The sequence below is a fragment of the Homalodisca vitripennis genome, chromosome 4 (genome assembly GCF_021130785.1).
Source record: "Homalodisca vitripennis isolate AUS2020 chromosome 4, UT_GWSS_2.1, whole genome shotgun sequence".
In the NCBI taxonomy this organism is placed as follows: domain Eukaryota; kingdom Metazoa; phylum Arthropoda; class Insecta; order Hemiptera; family Cicadellidae; genus Homalodisca; species Homalodisca vitripennis.
The window spans coordinates 191,010,684-191,034,510 of NC_060210.1; the positions used below are offsets into that span (position 1 = coordinate 191,010,684).

The window sequence follows — 23,827 nt, forward strand, 5'->3', positions numbered from 1 at the left end:
GTATAAAAATTGTTGTAAAGATATTTTAGAAAATGTATATTAAGTTTAGTGGATCCTCTAAAGATTCTAGATCTTCAACAAAAGACGCAAACTTTTATTATCTACCACTAATTTTGGTATAGTATCAACTTTACTAGCTCTTCCTCCATATTCAAGAAATAAGAAAAGACCATTATTGTTCAACATGTTAGTGAATCAAGCCTGGTACTGATACCTGTCCATAGATGGAAAAACAAAATATATGTCACTTTTTGGCAAAAAAAGAAGGCGCCAGTGGCACCGTCTTTCGATTTCAGCCAATCATATTCGACTTTTTCATCGCCATACTTTGTTCGTTGAGATGGTCGTGGTCGTGGATGGTACGTGATTAAGCTGTTGTAGTTTTAGCAGTTTCGTGTTATATTCGTGAAGTGATATTTGTAAGTATTAACATTTTAATTAGACCCAAAAATTTATTAATAACACAGTGCTATTTTATATAAAATGCTGTTTTCTATTTTAAATGGGCTTGTAAACATTGAACGGCCTTGATAAAACTTTGCAGCTCATAAATAATAAAATTGTAAGTTTGTTTATGTAGCCTAAGTGCTTCTTGTTAAAAATGCAAAATGTCTATTATTACACCATTCTTGTGTTATATTTTGTCATTTACTTTGTGAAATTGATTTATCATTGTCACAGTATGGATTGATTGTGTGTTGCAAAGTAATTCTCTGAGGTAAATGACAGGCGGTTTGGAATTTAATTTAATTTCTTATATTTACCTTTAAACAAAGTAGCTGTAGGAGAATATCCTATGTACTAATTGGACATTTCCAGAGGGTTTTCCATTGCACATGGTCTGGATCTTAACATTTATTAGAGCCTAGGTAGCTGCTAGTCAATTTCATCTTCAATCTAAACTAGGTTTGACCTCTTGCCCTTATCTAAACATTAAAGAAGGGATAATTCTTTATTTCTAGTTGCATTAAGGCCGTCACATTAGGTTACTGTGGTCTTGGTATCAAATAAGTGAACCCCGAAGTTGCCAATCATATTTCAACATCATTAAATTATGTATTCTACTCATCCTGAACAAATATAGTGGGTGCAAATCACAAATAATTATGATTTTAAACAATTGAAATATAAATGTCATCTTGTAGTTATATTTGTGTGATGTGCTTCTGTTGTTATCTGTGTCCTATAACTTATCTGAGTGTTCTGTGGTCAGAACAGTTTAGTACAACACAAAAAATCGTCCCGTGCAATAGCCTTTACTGCCTTTTGGATAACTATGGCGTCCATTATTTAACTACTGCAGTGTGTTCAGTACATGGGATTCAGGGCTTAATGAGGGTGTCAAAATGATGCCAAGATCCTTTACCTCCTGAACACGAGCTATGGGTTCTTCTGTATAGATATGATAGAGACATTTAGAAAACTAAAATGAACAAAAGTTGTTTAAATGACCTGTGAATTCTAAAATTGTTTTAGTTTATTATTGTACCACATTTAATAGCTGGTTTTATTTATAAATACACATAATAGGTACTCCCCGTAAAGAGCTAATGACTGCCAGTTAAAACTATTACATGTACATACTTTTAAGTGAAATGTAAATTTATCCAATCTCTTTTTTAGGTTTTTGTGAAGATGGTTTAAAATGTTCTCCCTGCGCATTGTAAATGTGGATCATTACATGAGCCCACCGAAATCGGGGCTGGACCTTACGTACTCTCAGTTCAGAGGAAATCAAATAAAATCAGTGCCTGTTGTTCGAATCTTTGGTTCAACACCCTCAGGTAAGCAGTACGTAGAGTACTTAACAGTATCTTGAACCAAACAATATCAAAATTCAGATTGACTAAAAATGGAGGAAAGCAATGATATAAAAACATTACATCCAGCATTACAAGTTTGAATTTCATTTATCTGTGTTTAACAATCTGAAACTTATTTACTAAATTAGACTCACACCAAAATAGTTCAATGAAATTTGAGGTGGTGTTGCGGTATCATTGCTGACATTTAGCTAATCTCTGATATTGAGACGGGTCGGTAATTTTTCATACACGTAAAACTAGCAACAGTGTTGAGTATGTGGTGTAGAGGGGTGATTAAAACGTAACAGCCACCATCGGACTATTTGCTCGAATATTATTATTTATTGAATATTTATAATTATTTGTACATGTTGGCTACAGTGCCGTATAGCCTTATTCCTATCAAAAGACAAAATGTTTGCTGCTCCTGGCTTGTGCAATAGTATCTTTAAAGTGTTCATGTTCGCTTATGCATCAATTGACGAATTTTGTTGAAACAAGTATCGTTGGAATTGTAATAACATTTTTCAAATAGTTGGTGTCTAGTAAATGTTTTTTAACTATACTGGTATTTTGTTATTTGAATTTCAAAATTTTCAACAGACCATTTTGTTATTGTTAATGAAAACAACACAATTATTTTTGTACAATTTTCCTCTTATCTATTCAAACCTGTTTGCAAACTTTGGTTTCTTTCGCTGAACTAGCTTTAGAGATAATTGTAAAAAAATACAAAATGGCTGATAGTGGCTAAACAAGACATTTCTCGACTTATGTTTATATGACATATTTTGTTTGAAATGATGAGTACTATCAGCCGTGTTTCCTTTCAGGTTGCAAAACATGTCTCCACATCCATGGTGTGTTTCCGTACATCCTTGTACCTTACAGTGGGACAGGAGATGCCGGCCGTGCCATGTACCAGTTAGCATCCAGTCTTGATAAGGCAATCAATGTGTCCACAGGTTCCTCTTATTCAAAAAAACAACACGTGTTTAAAATTGTACAGGTTTCTGGAAGGTATGCATCAAACTTGTGTCTTATAGAAATACTTTTGTTGTACTTAAGGGAATGTACCATGGATTCTGGTGTATTTTAAAGTAGAACTGTGTTTAAATTACATTTATATATTTGATTTTAATATATCTCTTAAGAGAAGTATATCATTGTCTCATTTAGTAGAGTACTAAAGATTTAATGATTTTTAAACACTGTACAATTAGCTTTGTCTATAGAAGTGTGAAGACTAAATATGAGGTGGTATCAGAAAGTTGGTGTATTCACCTTTTTTTTTGGACGCGACTGTACAAGCTGGCGCACCTGCCTCTGCCACAATAGCCGCTGAATTATTGTGCCTAGTTTCATTGTTCTGAGTGGTTAGGTTATGACTACAAGTATGTTATCATTTGGTAGTGATTTTTGTGATGGCTGCTAAATTCTAGCAACATAGTGTTTTGTTTCTGGATCATGACTATAAAACCAACTTTCATCACCTGTTTATGAATTTGGATATGAATGTGGGGTCACTTTCAGATGTCTTTTTGAGTTCACTGCACACATCAACAAGTCGCTGTTTCTGATCGACAGTCAAAAGCTGAGGGACACTTTGCGGCAACTCGATTCATGCCTAGATTTTTGTTTAAAATTTCTTTACAGCTTTCATAGCTAAGACCAACACTACCACATAAGTAATTTATTGTCTGACAAAGTTCTTCATGAATGAGGTGCTATATTTTTTAACAATTACATCTGGTTTGCTCATTGGAGAGGGTCTTGAATGATGACCATCTTTAATTGAAGTTCTGCCAGCCTCTTGAAACAAGTGTACCACTCAAAAACCTGTGTTCTGCTCAGTGAATGTTCTTCAAATGCTTCTTGAAGCATTGCAAAAGTTTCTGTTGGTGATTTCTTAAGTTTGAAGCAAAACTTGAGGCAATACCGTTGCTTGAATTTAACAGCCTTCACAAAAATTGCTACCAAATGATAATACGACAGCTAAGGACTTGTAGACATAACCTAACCACTCACAACAACGAAACTCGGCACAATGACTAGTGGATATTGCGGCAGAGGCTACTGGCACGACAGCTTGTACAGGCGTGTCCAAAAAAATGGTGAATACAGTCCGGGAACTTTTTGATACCACCTTGTAAAATCTTAGATTTGGGTTGGTATAAAAAGCAGTTGCTCGAATAGAGCGGAAAAGATAAATTACACTACTCACTTGAACCTGAGGCCTACTGTAATATAATGATTTATTTTATGCAACAAATACAATATATTTTTACCAACATATGATTTTTTTTTGTTTCAGACCATTTTATGGATTTCACAGTCAAGATCATCAGTTCTTGAAAATATTTTTCTACAATCCTTTGGTGGTGAAGAGAGCGTGTGACTTGTTACAGGTAATCAAACATCAGTCATAAAATGTATAGCGAATAAAATAACAAACAATAAGCAAACTGTAATAGCTTAGAAGATAATAATTTACAAGTTGAAGATTTAATTACTAGATAAAACATTTTTGATACCTAGAAAATTGAGCTAAATATTTATTTGGTATTAAATTAACAAGATCTACTATACATTTATTGTTGATTATTGTAAAGTTAACAGTATCCATTACATTGCAATGAAAAGCCATCTTAAGTTGACAATTTTAAGCCATAATTTGGCAGTTGCTAACACATCTGAAATTTATTACAAGTCAGCGAACATAATTTTTATGTATTAACTTGATTTAATTACTTTTTTGTTAATTAATCCTCTCCCGGGCATTCTCCTCCAATCGCCTCGGCAAGGACCCTGGCCCTAAAGTCCAATCACCACCAACTGCTTTATCCTACATTTGGAACTGCTAATTGAAATATCTATTGACAGTACTGTTTTCCTCGTTCATTGCATGTTTTTATGCCTAGTGATCCTATCTAGGAGTAAGTAGTATAAGAAACATTTTATTGGTCTCTTCATTGACAGTAATTAAGGCATTTTTAATAAAAAGTCCTTCCAACTTCTTTTTCTATTTTATAGAATTTTCAAATCTATTTGGAACAAGATGGCCACTCAACCGGGATACCGGAAATAATCCAAGAATCTTCGTGCAGAACTTGGATAATCTCAAAACAATTTTTCCGTTTCTAAGAACTTTTGAAGTCAAGAAATAATTTGACAGCTCTTTGTATCTGGAGCTGATTAACCCTTTGCAGGCCAAAAATTGTTTGCCCAATTTTCCTAAAAAGCCACTCCAGGTTTATAAATAAAAGTATTGATATCTCTAAAGCTAATATGTATTTTAAGTTTGTCATTGAACAAGGATTAAAAAAGACAAAACACAAAATATTTATATAATTATTTAATACTTATTTAACTTAGATACAAAATTTAAAAATTGAAACAAATTTGCCTAAAATGAAACTTTTTTGTTTTTTTTTTATGAAAAGTTTGTATAAACTGCAGTTTTTTCCCTCACAGATTATATATAAATTAAATTACAAGTTTTTTCTTTAACCATAAACAACTTTAGTATGGTACTCTTTGAAGCACGTGTCCGGGTGTAGAGAGGTATTTTCCGCACAAGTTTTCCAGTTATATTTACAAGGCTCCGATATATTTACAGGTTGATGTCATATCATAAGTTTCCACAAAATAAATTACACTACAATATAAACAAGACGACTACGTCGTAGCACAGCAGGCAGCACAAGGGATGGCGCAGCGCCGACTGACCGACTGGGACTAAGCAGTGAGTGTGCGTGAGGTGACGTCTGCGGCTCTGACAGTGACACACAAACCATTTTCTCTACGCTTTAGTTCCTTTGACCTCGATACGGCACCAGTATCCCAGCAAGCCTTATTTTTACATCAACTTGTATTGTCACATTCGCGTTTACAAATTTTAACTCCATTTAAATAAAATTAAACAATTAATGTACATTTGCGTCCATTGACGTCTGTGGCTGTTATAACATATTCAGCCATGACGTCCATAGACGTTAGTGGCTCACCAAAGGTTAATCTCCAAACGTTGTGTTTTACGCTGTCATTGCACTAATTTTAAATTCCGAAAACAGCTCTGTTGCGGAGATAAAAATTATCCACTTTTTCACTAGTTTAAATGTTTCGGAATGGATTGTCTCTATACTTGTAGAGATTATAGTAAATTATATAACTATACAAGTTTCATGGATACGATTTTCATTGAATGCTCAATCAGTGATTAATTAAATAATGTCATGATTGATAAAAAAAATGTTTCCCTGGGCTAATTTACTCTTGTTTTATTTTGCAGAATGGAGCAATATGTGGGACACAATTCCAGATCCATGAGGGTCATGTGCCTTTTATCTTACAGTTCTTCATAGACTATAATCTGTACGGAATGAGTTTTATCAACCTGAAAAGTGTAATACCTCGCAAAGACGCAGCTACATCAGGTATGTTAAATTTGTTAGGAACTGTTTAAATTGCTACTCTCTCTGGTGCAACATCGTGTACAGAAGACTTGTTGACTGTGAATGACTATCTGGTATTTTAATGTAAGCTGCACTTAATAGTGTAGAAACAATAAAGCTTGTCAGTGGCACTATTAGTAATAAAAATTAGTTTTAGCAAGTGTAAACAAAATTCAGAGTTGATAAATTACTCTCGGATCAACAAGTTTAGACGGCTGAGTTTGAAAATTAATCATAAACTAAACAGTATAAATACAATAACAGAAGTTATGTTACAGTTTATTTTAGCATTTAAGACATGAAGCAAATTTTTTAGAAACAATAGCTTCAAATTTTAATGTCGATAAAAACAAAAAAGGTGCCAGAATATTATAATAAAATAAAGCAAAGTTATTAAATTACCATCTTAACTCTCATTATTGACCAGAAGTTTCAAAAAGTTTGGCATTGGTCTTGTTATGGAGCTCTTAAGGCTATATTATCTTGGGTGTGTAAGTTTGTAAACCGCTATTTAAAACGTTATTTTTTATTACCGATTTCATTGAGCAGGTTTTGTTTAAAGTACCGCAGCCGAAACCTGCTTGCATGAACGTACAAACCGTCGGAGTTGGCCAGAGTTGTCTTGCCTTTAAGGTCTGGACTTTTTCGCAATACTAAACTTACTGATTGCTGTTAAAAACATTTGTACTCTGGAATTTGAGAACACTTAGTGATCCTAGATTGGTTTAATAATACAATTAAAATCTACCCAGATCGCATTATTTTAATCTGACTTCCTTACAAGTCTTGTGTGTATAGGGAGAAAGGTGTGTGGCATTTTTTGTTACTATTTATAATATAATACTAAAGTGAATAATTTTCAATTCACCATAAATGACTGTTTTATTCTCAGAGGGCTAAACATAAATTATATCATTTCTCAGTTGTGCACTATTAACATAACAATTAATTTTAATTTGCTTAAAGTTATATAGGCTATAGATTAAGATTCCTGTAGTTATTATATGAAGAAAAGGATAAAAATTTAATTTCATTGAGATTTCCAAGACTAGGTGTTTTGGGCTGTTGACTGTTGTTATTGCACGTTGTCTGGTACCTTAAAAAAAATAAAGATAGAGTGAAAGATAGTGAGTTCGTAGCTGCTTTAAAGTTAAATTCAGGCTCTGATATGGTTTTAGATTCTGACGAAGATCCTGAGCACAAAATTAATGCTTGTGGGACTGTAAAATCCATAAGAAAAAGCTAAATAATGGCACAAGTGTAGCAATTAGATGTGTTGACAAACTAGAAGTTGTGCTGATATCAGAGCACAAAATGAAATGGTATGTACTGGTAAACTAGACTGAAAAACAAACGTGGCCAATGTTAAACCCAAATGTGTGCAAGATTACAACCAAAACACGGGAGTGGTTGGTCATCATTGTAGAACGTGTAAGCCAAAAAACTCGAAGGTACAAGAAAATTTTTCCATTTTTTTGGACATGTTTGTATTAAATTCACATTCTATATTGTAAACATTGTCAAATGGGCAAAACCTACAGGTTGTTAGGCATCTAATGGCTGATAATTTGGAACCATGGACAAAACAGAAAGGTGGGTGTCACTATATGGGAGATAACCCAATGTGTATAACACAGCATAATTTTCCATCCCTTGTTGGTACAAGATAGAAAAAAAATTGACAATGTATATCATGTTTGTAAAAACAAAACACCTAGGATCGCGGTACATGTGAAGAGTGCGATGTCGGAATGTCAGACTGTGTTGATGTGCTTTGCGCTTTTTCACAAAATAAAGAGTTATTTTGTGAACAAAACTCGGGAGGTTTACAAACTGTAAATAATTACTAATATTTAAAATAGAACTGTTTATTTTAGTAACTGACTAAAATAAACTAACTGTTTTCAAGGAAATTTGTTAGTATTTTAAATGCAGTAAAATATAAACAGTTAATTTTTTGCCTATTTTATCCGCCCCCCCAAACTCCCATAACCTATGATAAGCACCTCAGTTGCTCTTGCACTTCAACTACCTACGAAAACATCCAAAGAGTTAACCAAATCGTGAAAAATATTGTTGTTTACTCATCCAAGCTATTGCTGAGCGATTTAGAAAAAAAAGTCCGGAACTGTGGAAAAACAACTCATGGGTTCTGCACTAAAGCAATGCACCAGCTCTTATCTGTTCAACAGTTTTTAGCTGTTAAGAAGATCCCAATGTTGCAACATCCAGCCTATTATCCTGATTTAGCACCATGTGACTTTTGGCTGTTCCCTAAGATCAAAAGTTAACTGAAAGGAACCTATTTTCAAACCGTTGAGGGAGTAAAACAGAATAATGTACAACTTCGATCTAATCATAAACAAATCTTTTTTTATTGGGCTAATGATATTACCTTGGGATGAACAGTAAGATATGTTATAAAAAAGTAGACATAACTGCAACAATATTTATTTTTGGTTAGTTATCAAAATGCTAACATTTTTATTCTATTTTTCAGACCTAACTCCTGGGTCATTAACCAAAGAAAGTTTTTGTGAGTTTGAAGCGGATGCCATGGCTGTTGATATTCTGAACAGGTTAACAGTTGAAGGTTAGTAACAAATTTGAAATTCCTAGGTATTAACAAGTTTTCAAGCCCAGTCCTATTTCGGGGCATAGCACCTGGAATCCAAAATGCACGTTTTAGCCTATTGTATTCACTTAGCATTATAATTATGGAAATACACTTTTTTTATATAAATGTACTCTGCAGTGACTGTTGTGTCATCGATACTAACAGATTTGTGTCACACTGACCAAATATTTGTGATTAAACTCTTGAGATAATACATATGTATTAGTATATAGTAACAAAGTCGCATATGGTAATAACATTGCTAAATAACATCACTTTTGTAGATGAAATATTATTTTTACATAACAAAGTACTATGACACCACTGAGGTGTTATTGATACTAATGGTATTGACATAGTAACCTCAAACTCACTCATCTCCAAGTAATAATAGTAAAACATGTGAGAAAATAGCTGGAGTCCAAGTCAGCTAATAGTAATAGATATATGTAAAGACAGGTTGAATTGAGTCAGCTGATCAGAATAGCTGAGTACAAATCAGCTGACACTCAAGTTATAAACATAAAAAAATAATCAATACTTTGAAGAGTGGTTTCCGGAAACCTAAGTCGATTTTGTATTCTTAGATATCTAAAAACATCTAATATAGCAATAATTACGAAGTATAATTAAACAGTACAAATTTCCACAGTTTAAACTCGACGTTACAATGACGTCATCAGTACTAAAGGTGTACCATGTGCACTACGCCACCATAGCGTCAACGGGATTGAATGTGTTAATGCTCCTTTTATTCTCCTCGGTATACTGTCTCATAATATTTTAACACATCGAGATGTTTTCATTAATAAGCCTTTTGTTTCTATATTATTTCATTTTAATAAAACAAAGTACAAGAAAAGGTCAACATACCAAATGTTTACATAAACCACAAGAACTTTATGCTGGAAGAAAAAAAAAATGAGTATAAGTAATACAGAATAAAGAATAAAAAAGTAACTAAAAAAGTAATTGTTATTTCTAGGAGAGTTAGCTGTAAATCCAGGATTAGCTGCAATTTGGGAAGAGGAAAAAGAGCGTCTCCAGAAAGATGCCTTGGATTCGTCTCAGAGACCGACTCCACAGAGGACTATGAGCGAGGTCTTGCTCATGGAGAAACTCAAGGACAATCTCAGGTTTCAGGTTAGTATTTGTGTAACCATTATAACTCAATATAGTTGAATGTATTACAGCGTTTGATTTTTATTTTTATATTTCATAGAATACATTATTTCTTCATATTTTCGTTCAGTCTTATAATCTCGGAAGGAGAGGAGGTCAATTCTGTTTCAGCTCTCTTTAGTCAAAGTGGGTGGGTAGGGGAAGTAATCCTTCATGTTTAAGGTTTTAACCACCTATAACACTAAGGGAGCTCCACCCACTCCCAACAGTCATTATTTGCGGTAAACTAGACCTATTTATCAACCCTTTTATTCCAATATTTCAACATTTGTGTTGTGGTTAGCTCCTGGACATCCATGGGATTGCCTAAATATGTGACACATGGGTTTTTGCTGTACCCAGTGCAGGTATAACCCAACTGGAAGGCATAAACCAGCTGGAAATGAATATTCCTATCAATCTAACATTATTCTTAAAAATGTGTCCTTTTCTTCCACACAAATTTGTTTTATATTAAAAAGACCACATGTTGCTCATTTAATATCGTAGCCTTCCAACTCCTGTTAATGTGGTAAGTATCTAAAAACCGACAACATAATTGATGTGGTACCCATTTTTTCAAAAATTCTGGAATCCATCATGAATGAACAACTGAGTACGTACTTTGAAACTTTCAATCTTTTTCAAAATTCCCAATTCGGTTTTCAAGCAGGAAGAAGTACTCTGGATGCGGTTGGAGCTTTGGTGGGGTCGATTGTTGATGGCTTTGAGGCCAAATCTGCCACTATGGTAACCCTTTTCGACCTCACCAGAGCTTTTGACTGTGTCCCGAGAGAAATCCTGCTCTCTAAATTATCATATTATGGCATACAAAATTCTGAATTGGCTCTTTTAAAATCTTACCTGACTGAGCGAGGGCAGAGAGTTTGTGTTGGTGGTAGTCTTTCTGCTTATCGCTCAGTTGAGTTTGGCGTACCACAGGGATCGGTTCTTGGGCCTTTGTTGTTTTTAATAAGCATTAATGATCTTCCCTGTAATGTTAAGGCCAATGTTATCCTTTATGCTGATAACTCTACATTGTTTAGCTCCGATAGTAACATTAATAACTTGTGTAGTTTTGTAGATGAGGCATGTCTTGAGGCTAAAACTTGGTTTCAGTCTAACCAACTGGCTCTAAATGAAAGTAAAACACAACATATTTTATTTACTTTACAACCTAACCAGTACAATTATTTGCCAAATGTAAAACTGTTGTGAATTGTTTTAGACTGTAAACTTACTTGGTCAGATCACATTAATCAAGTTTGTGCTAGATTATCTAGAGTGGTATTTTTGCTGAGACAACTAAAGAATTTTGTACCTAAAAAATACTTAAAAAATTCCTATTTTGCTTTTTTCAATAGCATACTTTTATATGGCTTACTCTTTTGGGGAAATGGAATTGGTATTGATCGAGTTCTTATAATACAAAAGAAAGCAATAAGAATTTTAACAAACTCAGAAAGAAATACTAACTTTAGACCTTTATTTATTCAAGAATCGATTATTACTGTAATAAATCTGTATATATACACATGTTTAGTTTATGTAAAGACAAAGTTAAATGATTATGTTCTCAGAAGTCATGTGCACTCTTGCAATACAAGGAACAGGAATTTAATAGATACAAATTACTGTAGGTTAAGTAAAACCCAAAAGAATTTTGAATATATGTCCATTATAATCTTTGTTTAATAAACTTGACTGCAAGGCAAATACAGTAGAGCTGAAACAGTTTAAACGTGTTGTTTTCAACTGGCTGGTAATAAATCCTTTCTTTTCAATCAATGAGTACCTGAACTGTAATAATGTAGACTGTAAGTTTTAAATAGGCCTAATTAATAATGTTTTTTTAATCTAAATTTTATCTTGTTATTTATTTTATATAGTTTTATAATTATTGTTAACTATTTATTTGTTAGTTTTTACTCCCTAATCACTCAACATCTGCTGTTTTTATTGTTATGTTTTAAACATCCTTGTTATTTGTTATTTAATATAACTTTTATTGTGGCTCTTGTATGCTTCGTATCTGAATGTTAAATAATATGTTCTGACTTTATAATGGATCATGTTGATGTTGTTGGTGGCTCAGTAGGACAATCTCTGTTTGTTTTTTTCTTATCTCATTATAATGCCATATGTTTATTATTGACAATGTCCATTGCTCACAAGGCTTAAAGACAATAAATTTTACTGTTATAATTTCAGGGAACATGTAGAGTTCAACTCCGAGAAACCATACCGTATCCAGCTGTGACCCAAAGAAGCACCGGCAGTGAGATACTGGATGCTTCGGTCTTAGACACTCACTCTCTAACATCTCTTGTGCCCCAGAACACAACTAGAGAGGAAGTGGCTGTGATAGATGAAGAACTAGTGCTGAGTCTGACGGAACAATCATTTCTCTGTAAGTTATAGTTTACTAAATGTGGGTACAAATTTGGCTTGAGTGTTGTTCAAACCTGACTGTCATCAATTGTTAGATACATTTACAAGGCGTGGTTTTTAAGTAAGTAGGCCTACCGGTTTTCATGTTTAAAACAAAATCAAGTAAACTTTTTATAATATTTTTGTTTTTATACGAAAGCCCATACTTTTATCTACTTTTCTACACAATAGCCATCAATATTAAGATACTTATCATATCTAAAAATTACCTTTTGTAGACTGTTGTGATAAAAAATTGACACCTGATTTAAGAGCAACTGCAATGCGATCATTTTGACGCTATTGTTGTCGTTGAGGCGCTGACCTTCAAGATGTGAGTTTAGCTCCAGTTCACCTTACGCTTAAGTGCAACATTTGAAATCTGATGCTGTCGCTGACTTGACTCCTGAAATCCGAGTTTTGCTCGGTTGCTCCGCCGTGTTTTGGAATCGTGCCAGTTAATATCGTAGTGCACCCAATTGTGCACCTGATGAGACAGTGAGAATATCTCTTCAACTAGATTACACTACTTTTTGTAGTCTAGGTATCTCTGATGTCGAAATGATGCAAAGAGTTTGTTGAGCTTCTTCGTTGCCGACTATTTTTGGATCCCTTCAAATGAACATGACTCCAAATTTCAGGATTCAAGTCTGCAACAGCATCAGATTTCAGATGCTGCACTTAAGAGAAAGGTGAACTGGAGCCAAACTCAATAGTATTATAGATTTTAAATTTAAATAACAGTAATTTTGATACTATAATTTTATTTGCCGCATGATACGCTTCTGTTTGCTTGCCATGTTAATTCCGTTCTGAATTTCCAGAATCTCATTGTTATTTGTATTACCACCATTCTTAGATTTATTCAACTTTATTAATTTATAGTAACTTTTTTCATTTCGCTAATTCCGTTTTGTTTTTACCTCAGCAAATTCTATGGACCATTCCATGATGTTGGCACTGGACACTCTGGCGGCACAAAATGAGAACATGGATAGGGTGGTGTCACAGAATGTGGACGATGACAGCATCTTGGGCTCACAGATGTTGCCCGAGGAGACTAGATGTGATGGGAGTGCCTTAGTAGAGAAGGAAGAGGAGGGAGTAGAGTATACTTTACCTTTTGAGCTGTCCTCTGACAGTGACTCGTTGGAAGAGAAGTAAGTAACACATGCAGTACAAGATGTTGAAGTTTCAGGCTTGTTAGAATAACTTGTAAATGTTATTAACAATAGTTTACCAATATTATAGTGGATGTTCTAATTATAACCCTCCATCCTCTGATACAAAGTTCTTTAGTATCAGATATTTTTAATTACACAGGTAAATAATTTTTATAATGAAAACGTTTTTACACATGTAAAATAATTACGTATCTCATATTGTTTTGAAAATTGTATATTGTATTTTGAGTATAATGTGTTGCAAAATAATTTGCTGATTTGGTTTCCAGTTATCACAGGTTTATTATCATGGTTGACAGTACAAAATTCAGCAGTACAATTCTTTTGAAAAATACCTCTATCAACAGAGTGTTAAACAAATCTGAAACATTCAAATTCTTAGTAAAGATCGGTTATGAAAGTGAACTAATAATTAATTATGGAACACATATAAAAATTCATGGTAATATTTAGTATAAATTGATGTTTTGTGGGGTCCAGGACACAAATTTGTAGTTGGTATTCCCCAATAGTGTTCCTTTGTAGAAAATGGCTGGAATTAACTCTGCAGTTAAAATTTATTTTCTTTCAGCCACTCAAAGCCACATAATTTACAGTTCTATACTGTTTTATACCGGCTTTATATTCAAAAGAAAAAAATATCAAAACTAGTTCAGATGTAGATTCTTAACCAAATAAGACGTATGTTTTACTACTGTCTGTCCGCCCATGTGATAACTCTTTGATAGAAAGAAACTTGAAACTTGTACATAGGTCCCTCTTGAACCAAGGAAAAACTCTTATTGATATTGGGTCAAAATGTCAAATGGCAACAAAGTTATTGACCAGGAAAGTGATTAATCTGGGAAAACGTTTTCAATCAGTTCCGTAAATATTTTTTTTACGTTCTGTCGGGTCTTATGATATCTGTCTGTATAATTTTATTTCTAATTTTTTTTGCAAAGATCTCATAAGCTAAAATTTTGTTCTAATTGTAGCTTCTGCCACTTTTATTTTGTTAACCGGTAGATCAACCAATCCTTCCTAGTAGTTGCTACAGTTGGTCGTGTTGTCTGGCGGTCCTAGAAGCTAACCTCGTTTCTAGAAACTTCTAGATACTTTAGTTGTAGTTCCGGTTTTATCTTCTTTTGGTGTTGAGGTTTGTTGAGAGCAAACCTCTTCTCTTTCAGTGATGGCTTCCCTAAAGCCATCAGGTTTAGCTACAACTCTCTTCGCTTCTAGATTCGGTTTTGTTTATCTCGTCAGTTTGGAACAATGTCATCATTGCACTAACATAAAATACGGTCTTGGACGTTTTGGAACATCATGTCCATTTATAGTCCTTTATATATAGATGGTACTTCTCCTTACAAAGTGTTCAATCTCCAGACTTAAATTTCTTGAATTTGTCTTCTTCAGATGGAATATCACATCCGGACAAGAACACTGTTGGGTCCATACATAGCTGTCTAATAAGATTTAAACATTCTTTTTCATAGTGACTAGCTTGTTACTTTAACAATCTTTAACAATTTTTTTTAAAAGCCTAACAAAATTAAATTTATTTTAGGCGGTGTTTAACCCTTTGAGTGCCACAGCGTCGCCAGTTTTGACGTTTCGTATTTCGTCAATATTACATATAGTACAATATTTTATATAGTACAAGATTATTTTGGCCAAATAATCAGACGGCTGTATTCAATAGGTTCCAAACTATCAATAAATACGAGTTTTATGTTCTTTCTCTACTATTTTATCTGCGAAACTTACGTTGTTTGGGTACTTATCAAGAAGCCACTATTTTTGGACGAGTTTTCCTTATCGGGGACAAAATAAATTACAGTATTAAAAACAACTGACTTTATTTAACCTATTTTGGAATTTACAAGTTATTACGACAATCAATTAAATTAAAAACTATAAGAACAACGTTTTCATTATTCGAAAATGTCAGGTCATTCGTGTGTTTATTTGGAGATAGGAAGTATGACTCATCGAGTATTTTTCGATTCATTATAGAAGAAGGAACATATAATGAAGTTTATTTTGATCTCTGATAGGGAAAACTCGTCCAAAAATAGTGTGCTGTGATAAGTACCTGTACGATGATTCTGTCTTCCAGTCATGCGACGTAGCGGACGAGTACCATGTTGCGTAACGGCCTTTCTTGTTGTTTATGTGCCGATAACCAAGCATTTGAGTAAATACAAAATAAAATAGTAACTTATACAGTATTTTAATGTATTTCTTTACAAAAGTAATGTATGATTTGAGTTGTGTTCAAGCGAAAAACGTGAATTTTCAGTGTAAATATTATTAGGGTTATTATTTAGTAAATGTAAACTTTTATGTAAATATGTTAGCAAGTATTTGTTTCTAAATGTACTAATCATATTTATTTGTGTAGTATTAATGTTTTATTAGATTTATTGGGAAAACTACATTATTACTAAGTAATTTCTAAACTGTGACAAATGAAGTAAGTTTATAAAATGTCGGTACCGGGCAGCATTTGGTTAATACATATAATGCCATGTTTTTAAAATTCTAGAATAAGATATTACACATGGGTTTTATTTAGAATCATATGGCCTTTATCATGGTATAAAGATAAAAAAATCTTTAAAATACCGTATACACACAAATTAGGTCAAAACTTAACTTTTTATACAAAAGTAAAAAACGTTTTTTATAAATACTAAAATTTTAATATTTTTATAAATCAAATTTTATTTGTAACGATATGTATCATATTCTGCATTTAATAAGAAAAAAAAACAACAACAAAATGATGGAAATCTGTTTGGTAGTTATTTTACAACAGCCTTTTACCAAAAGCTTACAAATATGCGAAAAACAGCGTGGCACTTTATGCATATGCCTTCGGAAAATACCCGTGGCACTCAAAGGGTTAAATTGTGTTTCTGTACCACGTCAATATTCTTTCATTAGTCTGTCTTTATTTGACATGTGTATTTTGATCTCCTGACATCATGTATAGCTCATGTCAGACAATGTAAATTCCTCAATGTAACCTCTGGTACTCAAATAAACAAACATACATTATAAATATGTTGTTTGTTTTTACTCCTTTCATACATAGCTAGCTGGTGGTGGTAGACTTCTCTAATGTAATGTGTACCACCTTCTCCATCAACAAAATACAAATTAATAAGCATATTGGTTAAAATGACGTTGGATGAGTGTTGTCTTTCACCCCAGTTTTGGGAATAAAGGTTACTTAAGACCTCCTCTACAGCTCTGTATGTAACCAAGAGTAAGACTGTCTCATCAAATTAATCAGATGGCGTAGCACCATGTTTTGCCCCAATTTTCGCAGGGTAGAAAAGATGTCAACCCCTGCTTATTTCAAAGGGAGAAAAGGCTCCAGTTTTTGTAATATGATAGCTTTTGCTATATCCTAATCTTTTTTTGAGAGTCTCCTTACTCCTTCATTGACATAATTTCACTTCCCGAAAAATGAGTATTAAGGAAGAGCAAGGCTCAAAATTTACTCCTCGTTCTCCCTGATTACACCTTCGGAAGCACCATTGGATCCCTGCACTGTTTCTCCAATTAAGGCTTTGTGGAATCTGGCTGCAGCAGGGTTGGAAGTGATTTACTCACACAATTTTGCAATCTCCTTATTACATAAAAATAATTTGTCTTTTTATGTACTACAGACCGGTGCTGCTTTGTTCTATAACTTCTTGTCGTATTTTTGCCAGGTGACTGTTAACACGGACTCCTCTTGATGTGGACAGCTGGATGTCATAATCCTGGAACTGATATATGTTTTTACGACTCGTTTACTTCTCCATTTAATAATAAGGTCATAAATAAAAACAAATTTTTTGGACCACGCTATTTGGTATTTCTGTGAAACAAACAAAAGTGTAGTCTGTAGCTTATTCCGTATATTTAGCTTAATAACTGAATATGTAGTGTTGTGTTATTGCTGTAGTTTTGGCCGAAAGATAAAAAACTAAGTGCCTCGCCATATAGTCAGCGAACTGCATTTTGTTATTGCTTCGTAGCGCTACAGCTGGGTAGTGTTGTGCTGTAATAATTGTAGTTCAGTTGATTTAATTTTAACGTAAACCCGTGTCTTTTCAAAGACATCAGAGATATTTTGCAGGCGGAAAGAGATAGTTGTGCTGACGAAAGTGATATACCGGATAGTGTTTCTTTGGCAGATTACTCATCAGGTACATAGTTTTGGTATTTCTGTATAATTTGTTGTATCTTTAGTGTGATTATACATACGTTTCTAAAACTAACTAATGAAGAGGTGATATTTTCGATCATTTGACATGTGTTACTGACTTTTATGGCAAACACTTTCACTGCCGCCTCCTAATTTTGACAACTTTCTTACACTGCCGCCCATTTTTAACGATTTTTAAATATATATAATTTTTTAACTAATTATAAGAAAAACCATAGGACTTACATTTTTTTAAAGCTAAGTTCTTCCTCTTTCTACACAGATGCTCATGCATAAATATTTTCAAACAGAAAGTCTTGGTTGAAAACTTAAAAACATAACGTTTTTTTGTAAAAAAATAAAAAGTTGACCAAAAAAACATCACCATGTACTAGTCTGTAGCATAATATATTTTTTTATTATTTTTTTCTGTATTTAGAATTGTCATTACTAACACTATAGCTACACATGTTTACAATTAAAATTTACTTATGCTGAAATATTTTTTTAGTGTGGAAAGTCTTGAAACATGGTTCTTTGCCACATGGCAATTTTGCACTCGCTACACTGATATGAAGTGTCTCTTCTTGCAGCCTTGCCTGATTGTTTTTTAGTTATCAAAGAGCATACCTTGCACCTTTTTTGAGCTCTTTTTCTTTCCTTCAGGCACTGGAATCTTTTCTAAGAAATGCTTCCCAGTTTGTAGTCTGCTTAGAATGCCTACCGTTAGTATTTTGGTGGAACATCTTCTTGAACAACCATCTCCCCACATAATTTTTTCATGAATTGTGTCATGGTAATTTTTTTTTCTATTTACTTTATTGTAAATAATGTTACAATTAACTAGGCACATGAGTATTACATGAAAGAAAAGCTTTCTCCACCATTTTATTGATTTATGATCAAAAGCTCCGTATGACATGCGCTGGTCAGACAAGTCGACACCATACTTGTTCTTGTTGTAGCCTACAACACAGGCTGGCTTGGTCATTTCTTTGCCTGTTTTGTTTGTGTAGGTTACCATTTTCAGCTCTGTGTCTGGTGCTGAGCATATGGACATCTTTTTTGTCCCTCCAACATATGGCTAAGATGTTTCCATCCCTACGACACAACTGAGCACCTTTCTCTAATCGGGGTTTTTTTCAGTTCTTGTGGCAGCCCAAATTCTGTTTGGCATTACAGTTCCCTACAATACCTGTATTTAGCTGTTCTAATGCTGTAGCTAAAGTTGGACTTGTGTAATACCTATCTGTATAGAGTGTACGCCCTTCGCCAGCAAGATTACCCAGTACAGTTTATTACAATCTGTGTAACAACATTGCTTTGCCCACAATAAACCTGAAAATTCCAAATATAGCCAGAGGTACTCTCAGACCACCATAATATAATTTTATTCCATACTTGCTAGGCTTTTGGGGGCATGTACTGTTTTGAAAACAAGTCTTCCTCTGAACTTGGCACATCCCCTCATCAATTGTTACATTTTCCCCCTGGGCGGTAAGTTTCCTTGAAACGTTCAGCAACGTGATCAATCAGTGGCCTAACTTTGTATAAGGGGTCATAACCGGGTTCTCCTTTTTTAGGCTGGACTGAGCTGTCACTCAAATGAAGGTTAGAGAGAATCAAAAGAAATCTGTTCCTTCCCATAATATTAGGGCAATAATTGCACGAGACAACAGGATCAGTGCTCCAGTGATCTTGGATCTGTGGTCTGCTGCTGAAGCTCATATGTATAATTATTGCTAGAAACTTCTTTACTTCTAGTAGACTAACACTCTTCCACTCAGACATCCTACAAGAAGGTGAAAGTGCCTGTTTTGCCCTCAATTGTCTTATTTTTTGAGAGGCGTATAGATTTGTTTGATGTTTCAATAGGGTTATTATATCATTGTCAATGAAATGAGAAAATGTGTCACTTACTGAACATCCTTCTTCCAGAACTGTACCTGTCTGCAGTTTTACCTTGCCCAACAAACACAGGAATGTTTGGAGTCACATCATTGTCAGTCCAGTTATATGTATTTGTAGGTCTAGCCTGAGTTCTTCGAACAGTTGGCCTAGCTGTACTGTGCCCCAATGGCCTTCCACGGATGGCTCTAGGCCTAGGGCTTTCTTCCATGGCTTCATCTTCAGAGGCCTACAATAAACAAACTAAATTACTCTACAATAGGCCAGGACTATTATAAAGGATTGCAAAATAAACTTTATTGACAAAGGAAAACAAAATAGCCTACACTATCAAACAAATTTGTTGCAGTAGGCTATATTAGCCTAAAAGATTGTCTGCACTGCCTAACAAAACCATATCTACTTACTAGATTCATGATGAAGTATATTTTCATGACTACTAGTTTCAATTGTACTTGGTCTATTGGGAGTGTCTGATAGGCCTAGCCCACTTGTTCCAGGAACATCATCAAAATCTTCATCAGAAGCTGAAAATAAACAATAAAACTGTAAAATTCTGTAATTAAACCAATTATTTACAAAACACAAGAATAAATGTTTTTATTACTAATTTGCTTATATTTGTTATTTGAGTAAAAATACAATGTCAACAAACTTACTTGCATCTCCAAGAAGTCCATCAGTAGTAAAATCGGGATCATTATCTGTGTCATCTTGGAATAAATCATCACTTTCACTGTCACTTGAACATCTGAGTAACTCTTCTAGAGAACTTGATTGTCTTCAATACTGTTACGATTCATTGTATTTTACTCACAAAACAATCATAAACAAACGTAATAGCAAGCAAAACAAATAACGACGCAGACGACGAACTACGGTAGCAGAACGACAACAAATAGCCGACGCCCGACGCGAAGCGGTAAACAAACCACTTTTTTTCCGATGTTACAGATGACTGCCAACAACATTTCATAGATTATAATACATAGAGTAAGAAACAAAAACATCGAATTAGCGAATGACTATCAATGCCGAATTTCATAGTCCGTTTAAATGAGTTTTTATTACTGTAAAAGTCGGCGCCGTCAAATGACGTTGTCGGCAGTCTATAGAACTCCTTGCGCGACGTCAAATTACGTTGTCGGCAGTGAAAGTGTTATGGCATTGGAGCTACATGATTTTAACAGTGTTTTATCTCATAATCAGTTAGTCTTCCTTGGATAATCGGTAAAATTGGTTAGAGGTAGGAAAACTTGTCCAAGTTGTCATATTTCTTCAGATATCCCCCACTTCTTCATCTTGTACTAATGGGAAGAGTGCTCAGCATTAAATCAGTTACTTTTTAAACTCAATTAACAAATTAATGTTGCTTCACACCCCACATTCAGTAAAAATCTGATACTAAACTGATAGCTGCTCACCTTCCATGATGGAGTCGTATTGTCCCATTAGCATTGTAGACCATGCCCGCTCCAGCATGGAGGCACCGGATCCACATAATAACGTAGCACTAAGCCTCAAAGCGCTGAAAAAAAATTTGGCCTCATTTCAGTTAACGTGCATTTAAAGATAGTAAAGAAAAATTCTCTCTCGTCAAAGTCAAATTTATTTTCTATTTCTTGGAAGAATAAATAACCAACAAATTGTACAAAAAGCTCTTTAACGATTTTACACGTAGAAGCTCTGTATACGTGGGTGCGCTGTACGTTTAATCCACATACCACGCCTCGCATCGTTAGTCAAAACGTTGACTAAGGAATAGTACTGGTTTTTAATTGATTTTTATTCGACAATTTGCTTCCTGGCGGTCATAAATCAATTCACTTTGGTATTCCTACATATTTGCGTGATTTTCGTAAATTATAGTGTACACAATAAACTAAAATAAAACAATACGGATATTACTGTATGCTGCTTTTAGTGCAATTCTGAAGGTATGGAAAAATCTGTATGTACGTTTTAAGGGTTAAAAGGGTGGGGGATGGTCATCAACTACACAAAATCACCACAATATTTTGTTAGCATTAAGGAAACATATTGTCGCATTTGACTTTTGATTGTTTGGTAGTTCTCTCCTTTGGCCACAAGCAACTTAGTAATGCAGAGTAATATTTTATGTAATACGTAACTAAAATAAATTTACAGAATAAAAAATTGTAAATCTTAAAAAATGTTTCCTACTATACAAGAGAAATTTAGAACTTGTATACTCAAATTGAATCTGTATAAAAATTATTTCCTGTATTTAAGGATAACATTTCTTATAAAGGAGGGACCGATCCCCTTTTAAGCCTTGTTCTTTTTGTCCTTATGGATCCTGGCCTGTGGAAGGATCTTTTCAAACAGAATAAGAGGGAATATCGATACAGTACAAGGTCGATGGTACTGATAATAATACTACAGTTACAGACAGGATTTGAACCTGCGCTATCTCTAACTCCGATCCAAAGTCCAATGTATTAGACCTCTCGGCCATCGACACTCCCAATCATTTTCTCCTTAAATTTGCACTTGCAGTTTTAAGAAATTTTGAGTGGTGTTGCTTGTTTTAAAATTAACTCAAATCAAGAAATTATTTATTCCCTAAAAATGATTTAATATCATGTTCCTTTAAATAATGTGTATTCTTTTTATTGTTCGCAATATATTTTTGGCTATAGTTCAATCAGGCCATTAAGTTTTGTTATTTCTATAAAAGTTTTACATTAAAGTAGTATAGTATATTCATTTTTGTTTATATCTTATTTTAAATTTTGGTTTTTAAAAGATTGCTTATTTACTAACAATTTTTTTGCTTTTGATTCCAGCGATCATAATTCAGACGACAATTTTGCTACAAATATTCCTCAGCTGGATGGAATTGGAGACGTCTTTGAGGAAAATAAGAAGAGTGACACACAGAAAAGAGGAGCATGTAAGAAAAAAAGGAAAGTGTTGATTGAAAATACAAATGAAAACAGTGTGCCTTTTGATAATGATGAAGTGTTGGGAAATAATATGAAACACAGTGACTGTTGGCCTGGTTCTGTAAAATCAGAATGTATGGATGAAGTGTTTACTGACGGATATACGGATAACAATCCGTTGAGTAACTTTAGTGAATACAGTAATGCACCGAACGATTCAATCAACATAGACTTTGTTCCCAGTTTCGATGCTGTTTTGCGAGGTGACCCATCCCTCACGTACGGTCAGGTGGCTTCCTCAGAAGACACATTTTTACAAACTGCGGAAAACAGTTTCACATCAGACCTATCATCGATGTTCGGAAAAGACCAACTATATGTAGCCGTAAACAAGTTGGATCTGTGTCTTAATCCTGTGCCTTCGTTAAACAATAATGTAGAGTCCCCTTATGCTACTGACAAGGCTATGTCTGTGCTTTCATTGAGCGATGAATTTTTAAATACATCACACCTAGATGAGATGTTTAATGATGATTTGAATAAAGGATTGGACATCATATGTGAAAGAAATTCTCAGCTTGAAATTGAGGAGAGTGATTATGAAGAAAGTGAAATCAAAACTGAAATAGAAAGGTAAATGTAAACTTTTACATATTTCCTTATATTTTTGTGTGTTTTACAGTATCTTCTAGGTGGCTGTCCTTCGTTGGAAGAGATCTGGATAAATGAAAATCCGTAGCAGTAAAAGAGAGCTAATTTATTGTTTCGTTTCAAATATTAATTGTAGAGAACAAAAAGTAATTTTGTTTGTTTTGTAAAAATCGTAGTCAGCCTCTTTTGTTTAAATTTGCTACACCGCTTCCGTGATGTACGATCACGCAGACATTTTAAGATCTCATTTCCGCGATGAGAGAGTTAAACCTTTAAAATAAACTTTTCTAGCTGTTTATTTTCTAACTGGCATCAGAATGAGTCAGTTAGTTCTTCATTATTCAAACCGTTCCCTAGTCCTCTGTTACTGATGAAGAATAAGCTGGTGATTCAGTTCTATTTCGTTCTGAAGCCAATAATTTCAAATTTATAATTATTAACTTCTAATAGACCCACTACAACATTGTTAATTTGTAATATAATAATGTACAAATTATTCTGTATGCCAAATATATATTTTAA

General features: G+C 33.9%; 1 protein-coding gene across 1 annotated transcript in view; it reads left to right on the forward strand.

Annotated features, from left to right (window-relative positions):
- The first annotated feature begins 317 nt into the window (after nt 1-317).
- LOC124361345 overlaps nt 318-23,827 on the forward strand; it is a 69,078-nt gene continuing 45,568 nt past the window's right edge. Inside the window, 10 exon segments of the mRNA XM_046815394.1 lie at nt 318-419; nt 1,624-1,784; nt 2,639-2,825; nt 4,120-4,213; nt 6,097-6,241; nt 8,760-8,852; nt 9,862-10,019; nt 12,249-12,447; nt 13,396-13,627; nt 22,556-23,287. Of these exon segments, the coding sequence (XP_046671350.1) occupies nt 1,646-1,784; nt 2,639-2,825; nt 4,120-4,213; nt 6,097-6,241; nt 8,760-8,852; nt 9,862-10,019; nt 12,249-12,447; nt 13,396-13,627; nt 22,556-23,287 (1,979 nt within the window). The 5' untranslated portion in view covers nt 318-419; nt 1,624-1,645.